Consider the following 25,741-nt stretch of genomic DNA (forward strand, 5'->3'; position numbering starts at 1 on the left):
TCTCGTCAGGGTCCCTCACGTAGGGCCTGGCCTCGACGAACTTTTCATCCAAACAGTCAGAACAGCAAGCTCCTCCTTGGGGGAGAAGTCTGTGCCTTGCAGACCCACCCCCCCCATTCTCGATCAGGGGAAACGACTAGCATAGGATGATTCCCTCCTGGCCGGCAGGGAAACTCGCCCTGGAGGCAGTTTCCTGTAAACCCGCATCAACGGCCTTCACAAGGGACGCCGCAAATCCTTCATTCAGGTTTTCGCTGGCTGAACCCGAGCCTTCATGACCTCAGTTGTGCCTGGGGCCTTCACTGTGTGGGGGGGGGGGGGGGGGGGTCGAGGGGGCAGGGGTCAGCGCCAAGCTCCCCTTTGGACTTCTCCGTCAGAGCAAACAGACTTCTCCAGACGTTTACACGGGTTCTCCGACAAGACGGACCGTTGGCTCGTGGCCGGAGGTGCCGGAGATCTTGCGCCCACCCTGGCTGCCGAGGAGCACACCCCAACAGCGCTCCAAGTGCCCACGGACTTGCAGTGCTTCGACTTCTGTGGGCCCCTGTCGCCAGAGCGCATTCAGAGGTCTTCGTTCACTCAGATTTCTTCTTTCAGCTGGGTGCCTGGGGCTCACCTAACTGGAGCCACTTGTTAAGCCGCTTGCAACAGTCCTTCATGGTGTGGGGCACCATATTGCAAAATGCACAGGCCTTCTCCACGTGCGTCTGGCATGTATGCAGGCAGTAGAGACACGGAGTGCCCATAGTCCAGGAAAATGTTCCGTAGGCCGCATCCAGGGCAAATCATTAACAGAGGCATGGAGTCTTCCATCTTCAGCCATGTCCACGTGGCGCAAGCCTATAACAATCTTCTGGAATCGTCCAAGAAGGGAACTAGATTAAAAATCACCCTTGAGGGGCGTAGGAAGTTCTGAAAAAAAGGCTCCCCATTAGTCGGATGATGGATCGATGGAGCTTGAGGCTCGATTGACCAAAAATATTAGAGCAGAAAAATTGCAAACGCAGTAAAAGCTCGAGAGCTATAGCATGAGGACTCCCAACACTTGAACGTGCGGTTAAAATCTGAAGATGGCTGCCAGAGGAGGGGCTTCGGTAGAGGGCAGTCATTGGCTGGGGCAATATGACCCCAGAGACCAGTGATTTGTTGTTAGAAGACAGTTCAGAAGTGAAAAAAAAATTTTCTTTACAGAGGATTCCCAGCCTGACACGGAATATTCATGAGCATGTGAATCCATGCCAGACCCCCAGAAACAGCCCTTTGCTAGTGCCTCTTCGTATACTGATAATGGGATTGGTGCCAGGGTCGTAGCAAATGCTTTATAAAATTCCCCCGTTAGGGCATCAAGGGCCAGGTGCTTTGGTGCTCAGCAGTTATTTAATTACCACCAGTATCTCTTCTAGGGTGCTTGTTCAAGGTCTCCCTCATCTTGCCCTCCACCCAACATAGGTCTGAGTACTGCCCGAGGGCTTCTGGGCTGTTTGGGTATTTGGAACTGTAGAGATCCTGATAAAAGTCGCAGAACATCTCATCTTCAGTATAAACTAGGTTCCCTTGGGCATCGCAGATGCATTCTACTTGAGGGGGGTTTTCGGTCTGCAACTAGCAGCCTAGCTAAGAGGGTTCCTGGCTTTTGGCCCTCTCCATTTGGTGGCCTTCGTTAGGCAGTTTGTATGCAGTACCCTCTGGGAACAAACAACTCTGACTACAAGTATAGGAAACCCAAACTTTGGTATACGCTTGTACCACAGTTTTGGTAGCGTGTTGAGCAGCCAGGCTCATCTCAAGAGGGGTAGGGTGAGCTGTAGGGGAGTAACAGATTTACAGTGACAAGTAGTCAAATGCACTTACTCAAGGTATCTTGAGCAAACAATTATTAATTCATCAGTCAAAATAAGCCTTCAGAAGGGAGCAATACAATAGTAACATATACACCAATACCAATTTCTAAATCAGTCAATACCCTTTTGGGATGGCCCAGACACAACCTACACCCTCAGGTGACTTCAATAGCTAGGGTGCTGGGGAGATTAATATCTTACTGTTTGCATTTAGAATAATGTTACAAGTTGGTAAAAGGTTTTTAGAACAAGAGACCACAAATATTCTAAATCAAGCAAATACTTTTGGATCCCCAAAGCAGTATCATTCAGTAGAACAGGCTAGGCCAAAATCAATGGTCAAAACTTGTATAGGATGAAGCATCTCTGGTAGGCAAGTAGAAAAGTATTTACACAATGTTTCAGAAGTCTTTGAACAAAGGAAGAATCAAATGTAGGGCCACAAGCCAGTAGCCGTGAGGGGTAGAAGATGCAACTCTACAGCAAGAGTTCAGACTTTTTACAGTACCTTTGAATATAAAAGTGCAGCAGATGACTTCTGGTCCTGTGCAGCTCTGCAGATCTCACTGTTCCTGGGCCTCAGTCGTGGGGACAAGAGGGAGGCTTCCTGTGGACTCCTGCACTACAATGGGACAGTCACCGATCGCAATATTCAAATCAGAGGCTGTTCAGCGTTTCAGCTCCTCGCATCTACCACTAATAGCAACAGAGCAGTTCCTGGCTGTCGAGATGGCCTTTCCTTGCTTCGTGTCCCGCACTGTTCAGGGGGGCTCCGGCTCGGTCAGTCCTGGTAGTCCAGGGGATCTAGGCCAGCTTAAAAATCAACGCACACAATCTGGTGTTCCTCTCCCTGGCTATACAGTTTCCAGCAGCAACTCTGGAAATTCCACCAGCTCTGAGAAAGATGTTCAGGTGGCTTACTTTAGAGTCAATTGGTCCCACCAACTCAAGGGGACGAGTCATCCTTGCAGGTGCTTCTCTGTTGCTACAAATTTGGAGTATCAGCACAGAAGCAGGGCTTCACTGGGCAAACCAACGGTCCAGGAGATGCAGCAGGCGTCCTCTTCAAGTCCTTGAATTTCTTCGTTTAGTGGTCGACTGCCTTCCAAGCCAAAAGCCCTGACTTTATTCAGTTCTCTCCCATTCATTCCAGCCTAGCTGTCAGTCACCCAGCAGGGTGGCTGTCCTTGCCAGACAGTCCACCAATCACTACAGAGTGCATTTGGTTCTTCTAGGAGACTAAGCAGAGGGAGTTTCACGCACCTCCCTCACTTCCTACCCACCACGAACACTCAGGCGCCAGAGGCTGTCTTCAGTCCTGAAGCCAGCAAATGGCAAAGGAACAAAGGGACCAAACCTGGTTTGGCGTGCAGAGAAACTCTAGAAGGACCTTTCCAAAAAGAAATGGCGAAAAAAGAATATGGAACCTGTTTAAACAAAGGGGCTTAAGGCGCCATCTTGGAAAACATGGCTTCAGCTATTTTTAGCTACCGGTGTTCACGGTTAGGAAAAATCATGGTAGTTGTAAAACCACTGCCACCAGCCATTTCAATAGGAAAGGGTATCATTTTACTGCTACATGAGTTTCTAGACACAGGGGATACTAGATTACCCCCCCCCCCCAGCACTCTATAGGAAGATAGTGTGTGCTGGGTCTAGGAATTTAAAAAGAGACTAGTAAAGCCAATTTAATCTTACATTCTCTAGGAAACAGTTTATCCCAGAGAAGGCAGCTAAACCTTGAAACGGCCTAAAAGGCTTCCCTGGGTCACTAGAACACTAGGAATCTACATTGACTCTGCACTCTCATACGACAAAAACAAATGCCCTAGCATCATATACAGCTTATGCATGTAAGCTCATTTATAGCCTTCCATCCCTACCCGACTCCTACGAACTGCATTTCAGCCGCAAGTGCCCTAGTACTAGCGAAGATTGACTATTGCAATGCCCTCTACCTGGGTACTTCAACAAAACATTAATAAAATGCAATTAGATCGGCATGTAACAGTCCCAGAAAGCAGCACATCACTGCTATCAGACAGAACATATATTAGCTCAACATCAAGCAAAGAATAGTCCTCAAATCACTTTTAGCCACAAGTGTCTCAACAACCAGGCTCCTACATACCTCAGCGACACTTCAAAGCGTCGACTAGAATAGCACAATTGCATCGATATCCCAAGATTTAAACAACGTGCTGGTACAATCTTCCCAGTCCTAGCTGCAAAACAAAATGTAATGCTCTTCCCATCTCTAAAAGAGGAATCGTCCTTCTCGCTATTACGTAGCAAGGTTAAAGTTTGGTTCTCTGAGCAGGACCACAACCTACCTACTAAATAAAATTTGCAAAGTGCTTCAGGCTGTTACTCTTAGCGTCCCATGTGATGTATACCTGTATCCAAATTATATAACATTCTGATTGCACCTCTGTACCATATTTGTTAACTTGTATCTTTATTGCTTGGATGACTATGTAACCGGTAACTTTGTACTATATTCTGTATTTACTGTTAGTATCTCAATTGGCTTCTTTAACTGTATACCTTTACTATTCTAACATGCACGTTCGTCAGTGTCCACTTGCCTCAGGGCTCGGCCGTGCTTTACAAATAAATACAAATACTGCACTGAGGGTGCTGTGACACATCAAAATACGTGAGTGGGGGAAAAAAAGGCTCACACTCCAGGTAAAAATCCAGCAAAGTTGCTGGGGGTCTAAGGTGAAGGGAATTAGCACATTTATGACAATTCTTCCTAACACTGGAGGCGGAGGCACTTGTGGTGCCACTAGCATAGTCAGGAGGACCCCCCCACCCCCAATGGCGTCCTTGAGGATAATCCCATCTAAGGCACCTTCATGAGCCTGAGGAAACTCTCAAGGAACCCCCTCTTCACTGGTCTGAGGGCTGGGGGTACTGACAGGGGTAGCCGGAGGCCGCTGGAGCTGCTGCATACCCTGCCTGTAAGGATGCAGCAGGAAGATGCCCTGCGCATAAGGATAAGCTTTCGGCCACATACCTGGTTGAGGCCAGTCCCACCTTGACCAGAGAAACGGACTGTGGGGAGAGTCTTTGGAGCTGTGTTTAAGCGGTCGTTCTGATGTATTGCCAGTACTAGGGCATAGCCCCTCAGCCATATTGTCGGTATAAGGGCGGAGCCCCTCGGATGATCTGGTACAAGAAACTTCTGTTCCCTCAACACTGCCATCTGGAGGATCCAAGGATCCCTCGGCCTGAGGGCCGGTAGCTGAAGCAGCCTCAGGGCACGTGATGGTACAGGGACCTGAATGGTCCCTCCCATGCGGTAGAGTCCTTGAGGAGTCTCCTTTGCGGGGTGCAATGGAAATTAGAGGCCCTTCCTTGGGACTAGTTCGGTGTTTCACAAAGTTCTGGAGGAGACTTCAAGAGCTCCCTCCACCTGGCTAGGCTATTCAGCGCTTTCGATGACAGCGAGCCACATGGATCTGCATGATCCGACCACAGCTGTGTAGTATAGTGAGCGGGATGTTGCGGGGGGGGCCCCCCCCACCACCCCTTAAATTCTCCTGACCCCAACACATACCATGAAAAGTTCGAACTTTTGGTAGTTAGAACTTTTCGTGGTGTGTGGTTTAGGTCTTTTGGTGAGGTAGGTAATTTTTTTTCATGGACATTTCGTCCCATTCCAGCCACACGCTGTACAAGCTTGCCAACCGTGGTCTGGGCCAATGCAATGTAGGTAGAGGGTGTGGGGGTCTGAAGTTGGGAAGAGCCCGCTGCAGGATGCACACCTGCTGAACCCTGTGGAAGATGACATGCACTGGGAGGAGTGTGGCACCTGAGGACCAAGTACCTGAATGATAAAAAAAGACAAAAGTATCCGCGCGTGGAAGTACATGGCCAAAGCCAAACCCACGAGCCCTGGTGATTTTAGTCTGTTTCCGTCAGTGTGGAAAATGGGACTAGGGTGTGGCACTGCAGGGCGGAGTCAGGGCAGCGCATGCTCACTGGGCCACACCCCTGCGCCTCTAAATTTAATGGGGAAGAGTTTTTCTGGTGAATAAGGTTCTGTCTCCCGTCCCTTGGAAGGGATGCCCATGTAGTATGGAGGTAAGGAGACGGGACACACGAGTAGAACTCAAAGCGAAAAATGCAGAAAGAAAGCTTGAAGAGCAAAGCACAAGGTCTACCAACACTTGACCGTGTGGTAAAAATCTGAAGATGGCTGCCAGAGGACGGGCTTATGTAGAGGGCAGTCACTGGTTGGGGCAGTATGACCCAGAACTCAGCAATTGATTTATAGGAGAAAGACAGTTTAGAAACAAAACCTTTATTTTACAGAGGATTCCCAGCCTGACGGAGTATTCATGAGCGTGTGAATCCATGCCAGCCCCCATGCTGGAGAAGTATAGGTAACCTGGTTTTACTACACAAGAATAGCTGGTTGCATTCTAAATGTGTTCTAGGTTTGACTCACCTTGAGCTGTTTGCTATTCTTAATAAGGAAGGTTATACTTTGGTTGTACCCCTTAAGTATCGAGTTGGTTTTTATAATTGTGCTTATATAATGTTATACTAATTTACCCAAGATTTATCTGGGCCTACTTGTCATTAAATAAATCATCTATTTTTTTTTAAATACATAGCGTTTGTGTCTTTGGACCATATGCATGCTACAATCGGTGTACCAAGCTACAGCCTTCTCTTCCCAAGATGAGGCGGGCTGCTATGTCGATAACACCTTCTCAGGTGGTACAGCCTTAAACTAAGTGGAGCTCCTGTACTGCCTGAGATGTATGTTTTATGAAGCCCTTAATTGGACTTTAGAAAAATAATCCAAACACCCTCCACACCAGAGTCCAAATGGAATTAAAACTAGATCAACTTTTTTCAGTCTCAACCACATAGCAAAGTTTTCAGCCAACTTAATACTTCAGCAAGAATTCCAATTTTGCCTTCAACCACTTCAAATCCAATCTTGGGGACTCCTTTTGCTTTTCATCATTAGTTCTAACCCTATAAACACTTCTAGGAAGAGTAGGAAGGAGTGAAGTATGCAAAACTTGCTAAAAACACGTACAAAGATCTAATAAAATTTCAGATGAAGCCAACTTACCTTGCCAAGCATATTTCTTGCCGTTCAAATCCAGAGCAAAATCATCAGGATAAAAGTCAATAATACTGGAGTCCTACAAAAATAAAACCTAAGTCAAGATAACATGCCTATAGCTTAACATCTACCACAAAGGACTTAAAAAAACGCATTTGAACATCGACTGAACACATTTTAGCAGAACAATTCACTGTACAGAAGTGGAACTAAAGGGGAAGGAAATACTGGGAGACCCCATTGGGCTAGTATACCCTGTAACACCGGTAAAGTACAAGCCAAATAACACTTCACACTGAAAAAGAATTCTTAAATACAAGCTCCACGGGTTGCCTTTATACTTGAAAATGTTAAAGATGGGAGATTATTTTACCGGATCGGACATCAGTCGCCGCCACGTTGAAGGCAGAAAGTTACCACTGGCTGCTGGAAATACTCCCATCAGTTGTTCAAGAGGTTTGAACTGTAAAATAACAAAATGTTAAAGGAATACACCTGTGGAAGAACATTTAATCCTGAGACACAGTGGTCCTTTTGTGGCCAACACAGAAGGAACAAATGTGAAAAAGGTCTTACCGGTTTAGTGTTTTTTTCAAAGTCTGAAAACATATCCGTAATATCTCTGAAGTCTGAAGCAAATGGTGCATAGTGGAATGGAAAGAACCACTTCCATGATGCACAACCCTGTTATAAAGACAGGAATTAATCATGTTAAAACATGAAAATAAAAAATAAAAATCAGATGCCAACCTCCCTCAAGTTCTTAAACAAAGGTTCATGCACAGAAGTTTCGTTTCCAAATCACAATGAAAAGATATGGCCCGTTGGAGAGCTTAAAGCCTTAAGCTCCAGCTGAATACTGGTTAGGACAATTTCTATCAAAGCCCCTGGGAGAGGAAAGTCATACAAAGTAACAGATTGGCAAAACATTGAGACTTTGGAAAACAGTCTGGTGAGGGCTGTGTAGCTGTTTAACCTAATGATCGAACAGGGGATTGCCCAAAAGGAAATGGTAGCTGTAGGAGAGGCAGAGCATTGTATGCAAGGCTAGCAGGTATGTACAATTAAACTTAAGACAAAATACAGCTCATTGTTATACAGAAAAATATAAGCTTGTCACAATATTTATAAGTAATCTAGCAACATGACAGCTGACAATGTACTATTTATGTACACTGTGCTCCAAGGACCAAGTCGCTCTTTACCCTAAAATGTAAAGCCTGCATAACTGGTGGTAGAAATGATAGATCTAGACTGTCCAGAGCCAAGTTAATAAAATCCCCTCGACATTATTACAGTTACCAGTAAGAATCAAAGAGTAGCACACAGCACATTCAAAGTTGCATGCTACACTAACAGTATGATACATAATGCATATGCCCACAAAAACAAACAATGGCCAACACTTGAATTTTGCTCCTTGAAATACCAACATAAGTTTGCCACATTGAATCTCACCCGCGATATTGTGCCATATTTTGCCTCTTGGAGTTTCCCCCCAATATAAGTATGCCACTTTGAATCTCACCACTGATATTTGCCACGCTTTCCATTTTGTCAGTTTGAGCTTTCCAAATGCAAGTTTGACACTCTTTAAGTCTACTCTTGGAGCCATCGGACCCCCTCATTCAACCTCGACCCACAGTCACTCGCACTCCACCAGTCTTAACTGTTAAGGCTGACACTTCTACATTTGCCATTGAGAAACTAGGCTACTTTGGCATCTGCCACATGAATTCTTAGCATTATGAACCTCTGACATATCCAGATACTGTCACCTTAAACTCAGCCACGAAGGGCCTCCAAACTGATTCTTTGCCACAGTGAGACAGCTAGTCCAATCTGTTGCTATGCAACCCTGCTCATACAGAAATTAGTAGCTGCTGGGTGTTCACTCCCAGCACTATAAGCACCTGACCACCCACCCCCCCCCCCCCCGCCAATGGCGGCCACTGGGCAACTACTATCACCCTGTGTAAGGGGAGTTTTCCTAAAGTCCCACTTGGAGGTAAGACTTCAGTAATCTATCCAATGGTTCTATATCCCCCTCCCCCACAACTAGTATCAGTCTGTACTACTCCGGAATCTTGGAGAGTGCCAGAATAGTTAGGCTCATCATAAAAGGATGTGAGCAGTAGGCAAGTAAACTGAACCCAGTTAGTAATGCACATCAAAGAAAAATGCACACAAAAATCTACATTAATATAGATATGTACACAAGAGTGTGTGTGTGCCCGCCCCCCCCCCTTGTGTGTTTGGGTAGTACACGGCTATGGTGCTGTCGGTATCAGAACAGTTCTGCCCTGCAGCTGTGTCTAAAAGGCCTGCCAATAGCTTTAACAGGTTTATATGGCTGGATGCTACTTGTGGGGACCACACTCCATGCGCCGTCTGCTGAAGCAAGTGAGCCCCCCCCCCCACCCCATGAGAGGTGAGTGTCGTGAGAGTGGCTTCCACTGCGGGGGTGAAGGACCCCCCCCCCCCCAATCTAGGTTCCCTCGACCCCTGCAGAGAACGAGGGCTGGCGAGACAACTACCAGATCTTTCCATTGTGCGCTGGCCTGACACCACTGGCTGTTGTGCCACTCTTGCATGAGACGCAGGCGCGCTTGGGGAACCAAGTATATGCATGACGCCACCATACCTAGCAGCCCGCATGGCCTTGCGTACAGTCACCTCTCGACTGGCCACAGAGGGATCTGAAAAAGCATATTCTGAACCCTCTCGGAGGGGAAGACAAGGCCGTCCTTCGTCCGAATTAGAGCCCCCAAAATTGTTTTACTTGACTAGAGCCTGGACTTCGATGGAGACTCCGAGACGGAACAGGTGGTCCACAGTCTTCTGGGTGTTCAAAAAGCATGTCGTAAGAGTCCCCTGTTATGAGCCAGTCGTCGAGGTAAGGGTAAACCGGGACAGATAGTCTGCGCAGGTGTACTGCCAGGACCTTTGTAAACACCCTTGGTGCCGAGACAATGCCGAAGGGGAGCACCTTGAATTGGTAGTGTCTGTCCTCTATCATGAAGCTTGGATATTTCCGGTGCATTGGCAACAATGAAATATGAAAGTATGCATCTTTCATGTTCAGTGTTACCATGTGGTCCCCCGGTTTCAGTGGGATAACTTCCTGTAGCGTTACCATACTAAACTTGAGGTTTTATAAATTTGTTTGCTGGGCGCAAGTCTAGACCAGGGCGCATGATGAGGTCCTTTTTGGGTACAAGGAAGTACACTGAATAAATACCCTGGTTTACCTGAAGAATAGGGACGGCTTCAATGGCGCCCTTTTCCAGAAGCACTTCCACCTCTTGAATCAGGTCCGGAGCAAGGTGTAGTGATCGTGACGGTCTGAACTGTTGGGAGGGGGGGGAGGGGCGGGCAAATTCCACACAGTACCTGTGGGCAACCGTCTTCATGACCCACTGGTCTGAAGTTATCCCCTCCCATGCCGCAAAGGAAAGATGTTAGACGCTCCCCGACCGTGGTGACATGGAAGACCTGGATCCGTTGGTCATTTCTGACCAGAGGCTGCAGTTCCTCTGGGGTTGGGGTCTATGGGTTTGTTAATAAGAGCTGCCTGTGTTTCAGGCTTGAGACCCAAGTTGCGGAGCAAAGCGTGCCGCTTGAATAGTGTGCCCTGGGCAGGGACCTGCCTTCCATCTCTGCAGTGTCCAGAGTGTTTAATTATATTTTGATTTACCGGCCTGCCCTCCGCCACAATGGTGAGTAGTCTGGACCCAGCGGGTTCAGGAACCTCCTGGAAACCTTGTACCAGGTTCCATTGCGCATCTGCATAACTGGCAAGCAACGTAGTGTTTGCTATGCGTGTGGTGAACGCAGCTGCTGAGGTAACACGTTTACCCAAGGCATACAAGGGGTGCCTTCCCCATAGCAAGGGGTACTCTTGCCTGTTTCTGGTTGGTAGTGACTACCAAGGAGTCGGGGGTGGCGTGGCCTTTAATATAAAGAGGTTCAGTAGGAGATGGCTGAAATAGTTTCTCCACTCTTGTATTCACTGCCCGGGTCTGCGCTAGCATGACCAGTGAGGGGGGCCAACGTTTAAATTGAGTTTAGGAGAGGAATGGATTGGCAGGGGGGGTGCGGGGATTCTCTTTGAGAATGTCCTCCATGAAATCTTGTTCGGGTACCGCCTCCTGGGTGGTGATCTTAAAGTGCTCTGCTGCCTTCCTAAAGATAGCATTGAAAGCAATGTGATCGTCCACAGGCGAGGCCTGGCAGGCCAGAGTGGAAGGAGTGGAATCCAGGCATGGGACAGAGCCCTGATCTTGCGTAGGGAGCACCCATGGCTCCGTCTCCACTTGCCCATGTCAGTGTAGTCTTGCAGGAAGGGTCTTCTTCCTAATCATAGATGTCTTGGTAAGTGTCCATCTGGACCACATCTTCATGGTGGACAGAAGCAGAAGGGTCTTGAGTCAAGATTGTCAGGGAAACGTGAACCCGACACCAAAAGAGGGTCTTCACGAGATCTCTTAGGAGAAGGATGCTCTGAACGCAAGAATCCTTTCTAGGCGGTCCATGCACCTTTCAAACTTTTCCCTGGTCCACTTAGACGAACCAGAAGCAGCAAAAGGTCGAAAAAAACATTGCCGTCCTCTCGTTGGCGTCCTGGAGGGGCAGAGGTTCAAAGGCCAGTCTAGTTGCTTGGAACAGGGTAACCTCTGGACAAGCCAGACTAATCAGGCTAGCTATGCCAGGCGGTCAAGACTAGGTCTCAGGAGGGGTCGAGGGTGACGGAAGGACCTCAATGAGCACACAAAGCAAGGAAAACACCTGTCTGGAGTAATTTGTATAAAAAAATACACATTACAAGACCTTTGTAAAAGACCATAGCAAAAGAATCACAGTAAAACCAAGTAAACCAACACAACCCTATCAATACAATACAATGTATATACAAGGTCAAAGGGTTAAGTGCACGAAATATGTCGACAACCTAGATGCGAAGGAACCCGGCAGTGCAGATAGTCTTTAGGCCCCTTAGACATAGACAATACACCTAAACTAAGAGGCAGTCCAAGCCCTAAGAAGAGAGGAGCCTTGTACTCAATAGTACATGCAATGCAAACACATGCGGTTGTTCCAATGGGCGGAATAGGGTCTCTTCAGGGGTCTCTAGCAGTTCAGGAAGGTGGGTGAGGCAATGCAGAACAAGTTCCCACTATTCAAGAAGGACCTCCAGTTGGAGGCAGAGGCAGTTTGAGAGTTCGGGATGAGTTGCTATTTCACAACAGCAGTGGCAAGGAGAAGGGGGCCCCCAGGGGCCACTTGTGCGTAAACATGGGCCCTTGCGCTAGGGGCCATCGGTTGGGGTAGTGAGTACTCACTGGTCCCCGACGCAAGCAGACCCAAACTCCGGCAGGTCAGTCCACTTCGCTTGCAGGTTCGAATGCGGCAAAAAGGAAGTCTTGGCACCTTTTAGTTCCCGATACAGCGATGATTCCCAAATGGGACAGTGGTGATTTCTCCACTCCAGGTGGATGAATCAACCCAGTTTCACTGCAACAGGCTTTAGGGGCAAGAGGGTCACAAATGCAGTGGACTTGCAAAGGACGTTGCCGCAGCAGGGCCACACTAACTGCATTCTCACTTCAGACCTGGGAACGCCAAGTGTACGAAATTCAGTGTGAGGGTGCCGGGGACACAGAGGGAACAAGTTACTTACCTGTAACTGTTCTCCAGAATGGGTCTGGCATGGATTCACATGCTCATGAATATTCCCCGTCAGGCTGGGAATTCTCGGTAAAGAAAAATCAGTATCAGTTTCATTTCTGATCTGTCTTTTAGTAGTAACCAGTCACTGATCTCTGGGTCATACTGCCCCCAGCCAATGACTGCCCTCTCCCTAAGCCCCGCCTCTGGCAGCCATCCTCTGATTTGGTAGCACGCCAAGTGGCAGTATGACCAAGTGAAGAGCCGCCGAGGGGTAGGTGGGAGGGTTCGCATGTGAATCCATGTCAGACCCATGCTGGAGAACAGAACGTGTTCCTTCTCCAGCATGGGGTCTGGCATGGATTCACATGCTCATGAATGACAATGCATTACTTACCGTAAAAGCATTTCTTATGGTTGTATCTGCTTAGATTCACATGCTGTGCATAGGTCCGACATCCAGTGGTCACTGCAGAGTATTGCATTTTGTTTTTCGTAGTCGAAAAGGGACGTCGACAAGGCGTGTCTGAAATACTATCCCTATAGTGACGTGCGTTGTACCCACAATCCCTCACGCGTAGAGGTCCCTCTGTTTGTATTTTTCTGCCCTGAGGGAGCCTTCTAGACGTGAGTGAGTACAGAAAAGAGATATAAAAGGAAGTCTATGTTCCTTCCATCCGAGCGGGGAGGAAGGGTGGGCGCATGTGAATCTAAGCAGATACAACCATCAGAAATGCTTTTACGGTAAGTAATTATGTCTTCTGATGTTTGTTAATCTGCTTAGAATCACATGCTGTGCATAGACTAGCGAGCAGTACCCCGAGTTGGCGGTGGGTTATGAGAAGGAACAGTAGAGAAAAGATGTCTTAATACTGCCTGTCCCACCTGGGAATCAGATCTCGAGTGTGCATCTAGACAGTAGTGTTTTGTAAAGGTGTGCACAGAACTCCAGGTAGCCGCTTTGCAGATGGACTCAAGGGGAACATTTGCAATGAATGCTATGGACGCCCCCGTGCCTCGAGTAGAGTGTGCTCTTGGCTTAAAGGGCAGTTCTCTCTTAGCAAGAGTATAGCAGAGAGTGATGCATTGAACAATCCATCTAGAAATAGTGGACTTTGAAACTGCATCCCCTTCTCTTCCTGTTGCCACCGAGACAAAGAACTGATTAGTCTTCCTCAGTGGTCTGGTTCTTTCCATGTAGAACATGACCGCTCTGCGCACATCTAGTGTGTGCAGAGTTTTTTCTCCCAAGTTGGAAGGATTTTGAAGAACGTTGGCAGTTCTATAGACTGGTTTACGTGGAATTTCGATATGAATTTCGGAGCAAACCTTGGGTGCGTGCGTAGAACCACCTTATCTCTGAACTGTAACGAAGGGGTCTAGAACAGAAAGAGCCTGTAGTTCACTTACTCTCTTGATGGAGGTGATGGCTATTAGAAAAGCAGTCTTAAGAGTGAGGTGTTTAAGAGATGCTTTGTGCATGGGTTCGAATGGTGAGCCCATGAGTCTGGTAAGTACCACGTTAAGGTCCCATCCGGGAGCTGGGTCAGCTATCGGTGGGTGTATTCTCTTTACTCCCTCCATGAAGGCCTTTATAACAGGGATCTTCCACCACGACACTGAGTTGGGAAGTGGTGTACGCAGAAAGTGCCGCTAGGTGGACTTTAATGGAATTGAACACTAGACCTGAATCCAATAAGTGGGTCAGGTATAGAACAATATGTGAGGGAGAGCAGTCAATCGGGTTGATGCTTTTTCCTCTGCACCAGATGACAAATCTCTTCCACTTGCTAGAATAGCAGTGGCGAGTATTAGGTTTTCTGGCTTCCCTGAGGATGTCCATGCATCTCTGCGGGAGCTGTAGATGTCCGAATTCTATGATCTCAGGAGCCAAGCTGCTAAGTTCATGTTCTGGGGGCATGGATGCAGAGTCCTGCCCTTGTCTTGTGACAGCATGTTGTACGGGCAGGGGAGTTTCACTGGGGGAGATAGAGACATCTCCATCAAGTGAGCGAACCATGGCTGTCGGGCCCACATTGGGGCCACCAGTATCATGGTCACTTGTTCCTGGTGCATCTTGTGCACCACCTTGTTGAGAAGGGGAGTCGGGGGGGGAAAAGCGTAAACAAATTTCCCTGACCATTGCATCGACAGACCGTTCCCCTTGGATTGGTTCTGGGGGTACCTGGAGGCGTATTTTTGGCATTGTGAGTTCTCCAGGGTTGCGAACAGGTCTATTTCTGGGAATCCCCATTGTGTGAAGACGTCGAAGACGATGTTTTCGTGCAGTCGCCATTCATACTCTTCGGGCAGGGGGAAATCTCTGCTGAGTTTGTCTGCCAGCAGATTGAGTTCCCCTGGTACATGTTGTGACAGTAGGAACATGTTTTGTTTGAGAGCCCACTTCCATATATTTTGGGCCAGTTTGGACAGTCCTGGAGAGTGGGTGCCGCCATGCTTGTTGATGTAGTACATGGCTGTGGTGCTGTCTGTAAGAACCAACACAGTCTTGCCTTGTAGGTGTTCCTGGAAGGCTTTTAGCGCCTTGAACACAGCTAGTAGCCCCAGTAGATTTATGTGTTTGGATGCTACGTTCGGAGTCCACACTCCGTGAGCAGTCTGATGGGATAGGTGAGCCCCCCCCATCCTGTGAGGGATGCATCTGGTTAGAGTGGCTTCCGCCGCGGGTGTGGCAAAGTGTTTCCCTCTTTCCAGGTTTTCCTTTGTCCACCACCGTAGTGAGAGAACCAAGGCCTGCGAGACCACCACTAGATCGTCCCATAGTCCGCTGGCCTGACACCACTGGCTGTTCAGCCACTCTTGCATAGGGCGCAGGCGCGCGTGAGGTACCAAATAAATACACAACGCCATCATGCCTAGCAAGCGCATTGCTTTGCGTACCGTCACCTCTCGACCGGTCACATATTGATGGATCTGAAACAGCATGTTTTGGACCCTCTCGTTGGAGGGGAAGACGAGGCCGTCCTTTGTTTGAATTAGAGCCCCTAGGAATTGTTTGATTTGGCTGGGGTCTAGGCTGGACTTCTTTTCGTTGATGGAGAAGCCCAATTGGAACAAAAGGTCTACAGTCTTTTGGGTATTGGAGAAGCATGTTTCGTAAGAATCCCCTGTTATGAGCCAGTCGTCGAGGTAAGGGTAAACTGGGATGGACAACCTGCGCAGGTGGGCCGCTGCCAGTACCTTCGTGAATACCCTTGGTGCCGATGCTATGCCGAAGGGTAGCACTCTGAACTGGTAGTGTTTGCCCTCTATCATGAACCTGAGGTATCTTCTGTGAGCTGGCAACATTAAAATATGAAAGTATGCATCTTTCATGTCCAATGTTGTCATGTAATCTCCCTGTGATAGCAGTGGGATCACTTCCTGTAAGGTCACCATATGAAACTTCTGTGGTTTGATAAACTTGTTTGCTGGGCGCAGATCTAATACAGGGCGCATGGTTAGATCCTTTTTGGGTACAAGGAAGTACACTGAATAAATACCTTCCGTTACCTGAGAGAGGCACGACCTCTATGGCTCCTTTTTCCAGCAGTAGTTGTACTTCTTGGAGAAGGATGGCAAGGTGTTCCGGTGTCATGCGTCGTCCCCTCGGGGGTCTGTATGTCGGGGAACCGTTGAATTCGATGCAGTATCCGTGGGCTACGGTGGAAAGTACCCAGCGGTCTGACGTTATCCCCTCCCATGCTGGAAGAAAGGATGTTATCCGGCCCCCGACCGGTGTTGCATGGGAGGGGACGCGAATCTTCGTGTCACTTGGTGTTGTTGGGGGCTTGGGAGCCTCTGGGGGTGGACCCCCGACCTCTCCCTTTGCCACGGCGCTGGCCTCTTTGGCTGTACTGCCCACTATTGGTCTGGTAATTGGTGGCAGGGTACTGCTGATTCTGCTGTTGGCGTTGGCCACGAAAAAAAGCGTTTGTTGCCATAGCCGCGTCTGGTAGTGGGCTTAGAGATCTGGTCAAGAGTTTTGATAGTATCGAACTCTTTTATTAGCCATCTCCAGAGCCTCATCCACCGCTTTCCCGAAGAGGTTTGAGTCTTCAACAGGTTTATTTATTAAAGACGCCTGTGTCTCCGGTTTGAACCCTGAGTTGCGCAGCCATACATGGCGTTTTAGGAGTATTCCCTGAACCAGGGAACACCCGCTGTCTCTGCAGCATCCAAAGAGTTCTTTACAATACTCTGGTTGACCTGGGTTCCTTCGCCAATAGTTGATAGCAGGCGTGTACTTAGTGGTTCCGGCGCTTCTTCGGCGTCTTTGCGCAGTTTGGCCCACTGCGCGTCGGCGTAGCTAGCTAGCAAAGAATTGTTGTTCGCAATTCTTGCCGAAAAGGCAGCCGAGGATGTGACTCTCTTTGCAAGGGCATATAACCTCTTGCCCTCCTTGTCAGGTGGTGCCTCGCTGGTGGACAGCGGCACCCCTGCCCTCTTCCTTGTATTAGTTACTACAAGGGAATCCGGAATGGAATGTCCCCTGATGTACAGCGGGTCTGAGGGTGAAGGAGTGAAAAGTTTTTCAATTCTTGGATTAACTCCTCTGATTAGTGCGGGTGTGGATAGCGAAGGGATGATTCTTCTCTTCACTGAAGCGAGGAGGGCAATAGTCTGGCTGACCGGGGGTTTCTCCTTAATTACTCTTTCCACAAAGTCTATTTCAGGAGAGATCTCCCCAGTGTCCAGTTCGAAATGTGCTGCTGCTCTGCGAAACAGGGCATTGAATGTGGGCTGATCATCAATGGGAGACGTGTTTCTAACAGGTGAATTGTCAGGAGGATTTAGGTTCAGGACATCAGTGTTCGAATATACTGATGGGGATTGCCAGGGATGAGAAGGTCCTTCTGGATTTTCTCCGAAGCCTTCTCCTACCATGTCTGGGCTGTCTTCCAGACCTTCCTCCTGGTTCTGTCCCTCTTCATCGTCCACAAATTCATCCTCCTCCTCCAAGTATTGTTCCTCACCAGTGAGGTCATACACATTATGGAAATCTGAGGCTGTGTCCTACTGGGGATTGAATAGTCTCGGATATTTGGCCCTGGGGTCCTCCTGAGGCCCTTCTCTTGTTAGTGGAGGGTTCTGGGTCTTCATAAACCTCTCCATGCAGAGATGGAGCCTTTCCATGGTTTCATGGGGTACCCCTGAGCGGTCTAGCGGGGGAAAATTAGTGTCATCTAGCTGAAAACGGCTCGACCTCTCCCATAACGTCGAGGAAAGTGTCCAGTCGCCTTCCGAAAAGCCTTCCGGTGTGCTGGGGGTCCCCCCCCCCCGACTGAAGGGGGTAGTCCCTGTCTTTCTTCGGGCTTTTTCGGCGTGTCTTTCGACCTTTGCGTAGCGCTCGACGTGTCTTTCGGCGTACGCTTCTGGGTGTCGGCTACAACGATCCTCCCCAAGCTCTCTGCGACTCGTTTGTCAGCAGAGGGCTGTGGTTTCGACGTTACGGGTGTCGATCGTTCTATGGCGGCGTGCGCTCTGCTGGTGCGCGCCGGCCGATGGTTTGGGGGCGGCGCCCTTATTTGCCGAAAGCCCAGTCGCTGTCGCGGCTGCGGTTGCGAGGGGCTTCGAACCTGAACGGTCAGAGGAGGCCGCCGGTGGAACCTGCGTCTCCTTGGGCCCTGATGCCTTCTTCGTCTTTGACGAAGAAGAGCCATGGGTTGTGTGCTTGTGTGGTATCGTGTGCGTCAGTGTCGCCGGGGTGTTCATCCCCATAAGCAGGGCGTGAGCCGAGCCCGTCGGGGCCGGGGACAGACGACGAAGAGCGCGAGCGCTCTTTAGAGGGGTCTACGACTTCCGTAGCGGAGGTCGTGTTATCACGTTCCTCGTCACTGTCGGTGGTAGCAGCGGCGAGTGAAGAATCGGCCTTCGACATAGCGTAGGCCGCCCACCTCTTGACCCTACAGTCTTTTAAAGTCTTTGGCTTAAGCCGACAAGCCGTGCAACCCTCCTCTTTGTGATCGAGGGGGCAAGCAGCGGTTACACCGTGAATGCTTGTCCTTCCAAGTAAACTTGCCCTTGCAACGCGGGCAAAACCTAAAGGGTGTCCTCTCCATAGCCGAGGCAATAAATCGTGATAACGACCCCAAGGGAAAGGAAGGGGAAAAGGAAAGGCATTCTCAGAAAAGAACCAGAGATGTCCCACGACCCCACTCTCCCTACTGTATTTGGCCTGCGAGGCCAGGCTACGTGTTCGGCAACGCTGAAGGATCTCCTCCGCTCGTCCCCTCCGTCGAAGATCTTGCTCAGCGGAGACAGCTTCACAACTGCGTCGAGGGAGGGATCGATGTGTTATATATTAAATAGGAAAACGACCAAAGGTCGAGGAGATGAAATCTGCAATGTCTCTCGAGGAGCTCCGCGTAAAGGCGACCAGTAGCTGGGCGGAAAAAAACAATCTGAGGGACCTTGACACGTGAGGGATTGTGGGTACAACGCATGTCACTATAGGGATAGTATTTCAGACACGCCTTGTCGACGTCCCTTTTCGACCTATGCACAGCATGTGATTCTAAGCAGATTAACAAACATCAGAAAAAAGAATACATAGCAGTATACACATGCACAACCACGGGAGGTGGCATCAGGCTCAACATTAAGCAATACAACAACTCAACATTAAGCATCTCTTACCTCCTCACCAGGCTCACCTTAAGCGAACAGGTTGCGCAGCACTGCTTGGCCGACCCTGGACTCCTCCCTGGAGTCCCGATCGACGCAGTAGAATCTTGTGAAGATGTGCGTCGACCTCCACGTAGCAGCCCTGCAGATGTCCAGCAGGGGCACACCAGACAGGAACGCCGTGGCAGCAGCGATCCCTCTGGTCGAATGGGCTCTCGGACGGCCGGGCAGCGGTCGGTTTGCCAACCGGTAACAATGCATGATGCAGCCGGAGAGCCATCTGGAGATGAAGTCTTCGAGAGAGCCTTCCCTTGATTCACAGACCCAAAGTTCACAAACAGTTGTGAGGTCTTCCGAAAACTCTGCGGTCCACTTCAGCGCTCTAGCTACATCCAGCGAGTGCAAAGTCCTCTCGGCTGGCGTTGAAGGCGACGGAAAGAAAACTGGTAACACCAAGGGCTTGTTGAGGTGGAAGTCCGACGGCACCTTGGGCATGAAGGAGGGGGTGCGTCCCCAGCACCACCCTTGGGTCATGAAAAGTCAAGTATGGAGGCTTGCAAGATAGGGCCTGAATCTCTCCCACTCGTCATGCAGAGGTGATGGCCACAAGGAACGCTGTCTTCCATGACAGGAACTTCAAAGGCGCCGAATGCATAGGCTCGAATGCCCCCCCCCCCAATGAGCCTGGTCAGCACCACATTAAGCTCCCACGCTGGGGCAGGAGCCTTCACCGGCGGGAATGATCAGAATAGTCCCTTCATAAATTCCTTCACCAGGCGATGGGACCACAAGGACGCCCGTCCCGTCGTCCGGGTATATCGGGAGATGGCAGCCAGATGTATTTTTCTGGTGGCGTGAGCCAGTCCAGCCTTGGCCAGCAACAGCAGGTATGGCAGCTCTTGAGGGGCCGTAATTCGCAGAGAGTTAATCTTCTGTGCACGGCACCAAACAGAACCTCTTCCATTTATGACCATAACACTTGAGGACTCCCTGGCCTTTGCAAGAACCTCTCTGCAATCAGCCGGGATATCGTACCCTCCAAACTCTAGTGCTGCAGGAGCCAGGCCTGCAAGTTCAGCGACTGGGTCGTGATGGAGAATGGCGCCTCCTTCTCTGGAGAGAAGATCCGCATCAGCCGGCAGCCTGACTGGCGGGGACGTTGACAAGTCCAGAAGGTCCGGGAACCAGACCTGGCTCAGCCACGCCGGTGCAACGAGGATCATCCTGCACTGGACTTCTTGAGCTGATTGACGAGGCGGAGCAGCAACGGCAATGGAGGGAACGCGTATAGAAACAGGCCGTTCCAAGGGAACGAGAAAGCATCGCCCATGCTCCTTGGCTGTGGGAACCTGCTGGCGAAACTCTGGCACTTTGAGTTCGTCGCCGTCGCGAGCAGGCCGATCTGGGGTTTGCCCCATCGTTGGAAGAGTCGATCCACTTGATCCTGGCGCAGTTCCCACTCGTGGCACGAGCGCAGCTCCCTGCTGAGTGAGTCGGCGATGGGGTTTTTTATTCCTGCCAGGTGGAAGGGAACCAGAAACATCCCCTGGGAGACGGCACAGTGCCACAGATCCTGGGCCTCCTTGGATAGGGCTGGGGATCTGGTGCCCCCCTACTTCCGTATGTAGAACATCGTGGTGGTGTTGTCGAAGATCCTCACAACTTTATCCTTGAGGGACGGGAGGAACGACTTGAGCGCCCAGACCACCAGAACACCACTCGGAGCTCCAAGATGTTGATGTGAAGAGACCTCTCTCCGGGAGCCAAAGGCCTCTTGCGTGGAGACCTCTGGTGTGGGCCGCCCCCCCCCCCATCCCTCCAGAGAGGCGTCCGTAGTCACCGTCTCCTGAAACGCCGGGGTTTTAAAGTCTGTACCCGTCGTGAGGTGAGCCCTGGTGCCCCGTTATAGGATCGCCCGACGGAACCGTCGAGGGGGATCCTGTCCTCGAAGCAGCCCCTCGCCTGAAACCAGCAGGCGTCGAGGAACTCCTGCAGCGGACGCATCCGAAGTCTGCAAAGGGGCACAAGGTAGATGCATGAGGACATCATCCCGAGAAGGGACTTGATGAACCTCACCCTGGCCACGTCCGTGGCTAACAGGCGCCGCACCTTGCCCAGGATGGTCTTGGTCCTCTCTGAAGGGGAGGCCAATTGCTCCACTGTATCGAGCTTTGCCCCCAAAAACAGTGCTACAGCGCTGGCTCGTGGTCGAAAGTGCCAGGGAAGTAGCGCCCTGCTTGGCAACCGAAGAGCCCGACCTTTCGGCGCTCCCGGAGCCCGCGGACTGGAGGGGGGGGGGGGAGAAGAATATTCTGCCAGCAACATGCCGTACACCTTAGGCCGAAGGAGTCCACAGGCCGCACACCGCTTCTCGTGATCTAGGGGTAGACAAGAATTACAGGTACTGTGCTAGTCTTTACACAGGTATCTGACCCTACACTTAGGGCAAAACCTAAACGGTGTCCTTTCCATAGCGAAAGGTATAGACAAAGATGACCAGACCTAAAGGGCAAAGAGTGGGACAAGGGGGAAGAGGAGAGACATAACGAAAGATATGGCCACCCCAACCCCTCTCTCCCTACTGTGTAGGCCAGCCAGAGGGCCCAGCCACCGGATCTTAGGCGCTGAAATCCACTGCCGTAGAAACTTTTCGCAGTCTTCACTGAAGTTACTCAAATCACTGTCGAAGTGACTTAGGGGGAAATAACTGACAAAGTCGGTATAAAGATATACGTCTTATGAAGAGCTCCGCTACAGGGCGACCAGTTCTCTGGGTGGATAAAAACAATTGAGGGACCTTGGCAGGGATAGTGTTACAGACGCACCTATGCCGACGTCCCCTTTCGGTCCCTGAAAGACGAGATGCAATATTCTGCAATTACCACTGGATGTCGGACTATATGCACAGCATGTGATTCTAAGCAGATTAACAAGCATCAGATACTTAAGTATTTGCCTGCTTAAGAATATTTGTGGTCACTTGTTCGAATAACCTTTTGCCAACTTTTAAGAATATTCTAAATGCCAACAGTAAGACAATGTCCCCAGCACCCTAGTTATTGAAGTCACCTGTGGGTGTAGGTTGTGTCTGTGGGCCATCCCAAATGAGTTAACTGATTTAGAAACTAAGCGTACAGTATTGAAGTGTATTTGTTTTACTATTGCTAGGGAGAATTCTCAAAAATTTGCCGATTCCCTTCACCTTAGAAACCCCCAGCAACATTCTTGGATTTGGAGGACTTGATTTTTCCCTGGAGTGTGAGCCTTTCCTCCTCGCCCCCCCCCCCCTCCCACTCCACTCATGTTTTGATGCGTTTTACCCCGGCGTTTTCTTTTGATAGAGTCTAACCAACTCCATAGGCATCATCTTGCTTATTTGTGTTAAGCAGCACCTTCAGTGCAGTGACACAGGGAAGCCTTTCAGGCTTTCCCAAGGTTTAAATACCTTCTCTGGGATCAACTACTGTTTCCCAGAGCAGTGGAGTGAAATTAACTGCAGTCTTTTAAATTCCTAGACCCAGCAAACCCTATCTTACAATCTAGTGCTGGAAGGGTTACTTAGTATCCCCATGTCCAAATACTCATTCTACCCTTTCGTCTCAGAATGGCTGGTGGCAGTGGTTTCACAACAAACTACCATGATTTTTCCCAACCACGAACACCGGTAGCGTTAAATCACGGGAGCCATGTTTTTCAAGATGGCGTCTGAGCCCCCTTTGTTTCGACAGGTCCCAGTCTTTTTTCACCATTTCTTTGTTGAAAGGTCTTTGAGTTTCTCTCTGCGCACCAAACCAGGTTTGGTCTTTGTTCATTTGCCTTTGGCGGGCTTCAGGACTGAAACCAGTCTCTGGCACCAGAGTGTCTGGGGTGGGCAGTGAGGGAGGTGCCCAAAACTCTGCTTAGTCTCCTAGGAGACCCAAAAGCACTCTGGCGTGATTGGCTGGCTGACTGTCCAGCAAGGACAGCCACCCTGCTGGGTGAGCGACAGCTAGGCTGGAATGAAAGAACTGAATAAAAAGGCGAGTCTCTTGGCTTAGAAGGCAGAGTCGACCACTGGAACAAAAACCAAAAAAGCTTGAATAGGACAGCTGCTGGGACTCCTGGACCGTTGGTTTGCCCAGTGAAGCCCTGCTGCAGGTCCGAATCGCCAAGTTCACATCGACAGAGGAGCCCTTCAAAGAAGACTTCTCCCTTTGAGTTGGTGGGACCAATCAACTAGATAGTAAGCCACCTGCACAACTCCTCAGAGCTGGTTGCATTTCCTCAATGCTGCAGGAAACCACATAACCAGGGAAAGGGACAACAGTTTGTGTGCTTGACTCACAGGAACCGAAATCGAAGTTTGCCAGTTGCCAGCCTTCGACTGTCACTGTCTCTCTCCCACTCCCCCACGCCCCGCTCCCCCCGGACATCCTCCCTCTTGTCCCCACGACTGAGGCTCAGGAACAACGAGATCTGCAGGAACAGAAGTCTTCAGCTGCATCTTTTTCATCATTGTAAGATAGTGAAATAAGAGTACTTACATCTCGCGGTGAAAGTGCTTGAAACTTTCGCAACTCACAGGTCTAATCAGCTTGTGACTAAACATAGGATTCTTCTTTTTACAAATTACTTGAGAATTTTGGCAGAGACTTTACTGTTTACTTACCAGAACCGCTTTATCCTATCCAAGACTTTAGCCCATTGACTTTGGCCTAACCTATTGAATTGACTATTCTGTTGAACTCAAAATATCTGCACTGTCTAAGAATAATTGTAATGTTTTTATGTTCCCATTACCTATGCCTTTTTGCTCCTCCTTCAAAGCAGTATGAATGCCTCAGAAACAGTGTATAGTATTGAAGTATTTTTGTATAATATTTAACTGCCCCTTAGTGAATGTTTTATAACTGACTGTTGAATAAATGTATAAGTGTTTAACCAAGAAACCTTGAGTAAGTATTTGAACACCTGTGATTGTAGACCTCTGAATAACATAACTGCTCACATTCCCCTCTTGAGATGAGCATGGCTGCTCAGCTTGCTACCAAAAACTGTAGTACAGATTTATACCAAAGGTTGGTTTTGCTTACACCTGTAGTCCTAATTATGTGTTCGTCCCAGAGATTACTGCATGCAATTCTGCCCAACAACCCCCAAAGGGAGTTTCCCTGCCTGCCAGGAGGGAATCGTCTTTACTGCCCATAGAGAAGACACCATATAAGGCTATGCCCATCATCTCCCTGAAACAGTCTCCCATGGCCGCGGAGAAGGGGGGGGGCACGGTAGTCCAGCAGGGCACAGACATCTGGGGAGCTTTCTACTCTCCAGATCATTTTAGAAAAAAAAGTTTGTTGAGGCCAAGTCCTACAGGAAGGATCCTGATGGAGACCAAATGGCGACAAGACCGAGGAGGAGCAGGCCGTGGAGGATTTGGAGAACCCTACACCACTGCCTCTGTTGCTCCCATTTCCGCCATCTCAGCAACCACCTCACCACTGAGCGGACATTTCAGTGGACATTCTCCAGGCACTTCACACCTTGTGTTCTGAGATTTGGACAAGGAAGCCGCTTCTGCCGATGGAAGATTCCGCAGCACCAGAAGATCCCACAGCACCAGGGCCATCAGGCGCGCCCCCTGTAAAGGAGAGTTCACCCTCCACTGCGTTGTCACCCATTGCTCCCCTCTTCTCCTCCGAGGGAGGATAAACGGACGGGCAGGGACAGCAGGTTAGGAGACCTCTCATCTCCGCCGCCCAGAGCCCCACCGCCCAACAAGATAGGCTTGTTCCATGCAATGATCTCTAGGGCCTCTGTTAAGCAGAGTTTGCAGGCAGTACCCGCTGGGACCACTCCACACAACTATGACTACAGGTGTAAGCAAAAATCAACCTTTGGCATCAGTCTACCACAGTTTTTGGTAGCGAGCTGAGCAGCCAGGATGATCTCAAGCATGAATGTGAGCTGCAAGGGTTTTACGCAAAGGTCTATGATAGGTATTCAGATACACTTATACTCAAGGTTCCTTGGTAAAAAACAATTTTATCATTTTAAATGAGGCAACCAATATCACAAATTATACTACAGTAGTGATTAATCAGTTGAGCTCCCTTGAAGTAGAAGCAAAAAAGGCATAAGTTAATAAAATGAATATTTTTATTTTGTTTGGTTAAACAATTGAACCTTTCAAAAATGTCACTTACAAGAATTAGATTTTAAAATACCAAAACAGAAGTGCAAACTTTCATTTCATCTGTTATCTAGTTTACAAATCAGATTTCATTCATCAGAATACAATTTAAAATGAGATCCATTGGCTTAAACAGTGTTAATATGCGTACTTACCAGTAATTCCCATGATTGAGATTTCAAAAACCCTTTTTAAAAACAGTATCACTAGCAACATTCAAAGAAAAGGCTAAATCCAAAATATTCATTGTTGCAATTCTGACAGATCTTTCGGGTAGCAAAGTTCATTAGTTTTCTTGATAGATATTTGCCACTCTTAAACGGAATTCTTAACTCTAGCCTACTT

General features: G+C 49.1%; 1 protein-coding gene across 1 annotated transcript in view; it reads right to left on the reverse strand.

Moving 5' to 3' along the window:
* The window catches only part of XRN2 (5'-3' exoribonuclease 2), a 376,513-nt gene that overhangs the window by 153,737 nt on the left and 197,035 nt on the right, over positions 1–25,741 (reverse strand). Inside the window, exons 18-20 of the mRNA XM_069608066.1 lie at positions 7,510–7,617; positions 7,307–7,396; positions 6,940–7,012 (exon numbers count right to left, since the gene is read on the reverse strand). Of these exons, the coding sequence (XP_069464167.1) occupies positions 6,940–7,012; positions 7,307–7,396; positions 7,510–7,617 (271 nt within the window). The remainder of the gene's footprint in view (positions 1–6,939; positions 7,013–7,306; positions 7,397–7,509; positions 7,618–25,741) is intronic.

The sequence above is a fragment of the Ambystoma mexicanum genome, chromosome 4q (genome assembly GCF_040938575.1).
Source record: "Ambystoma mexicanum isolate Mex_15411 chromosome 4q, UKY_AmexF1_1, whole genome shotgun sequence".
NCBI classification, from domain to species: domain Eukaryota; kingdom Metazoa; phylum Chordata; class Amphibia; order Caudata; family Ambystomatidae; genus Ambystoma; species Ambystoma mexicanum.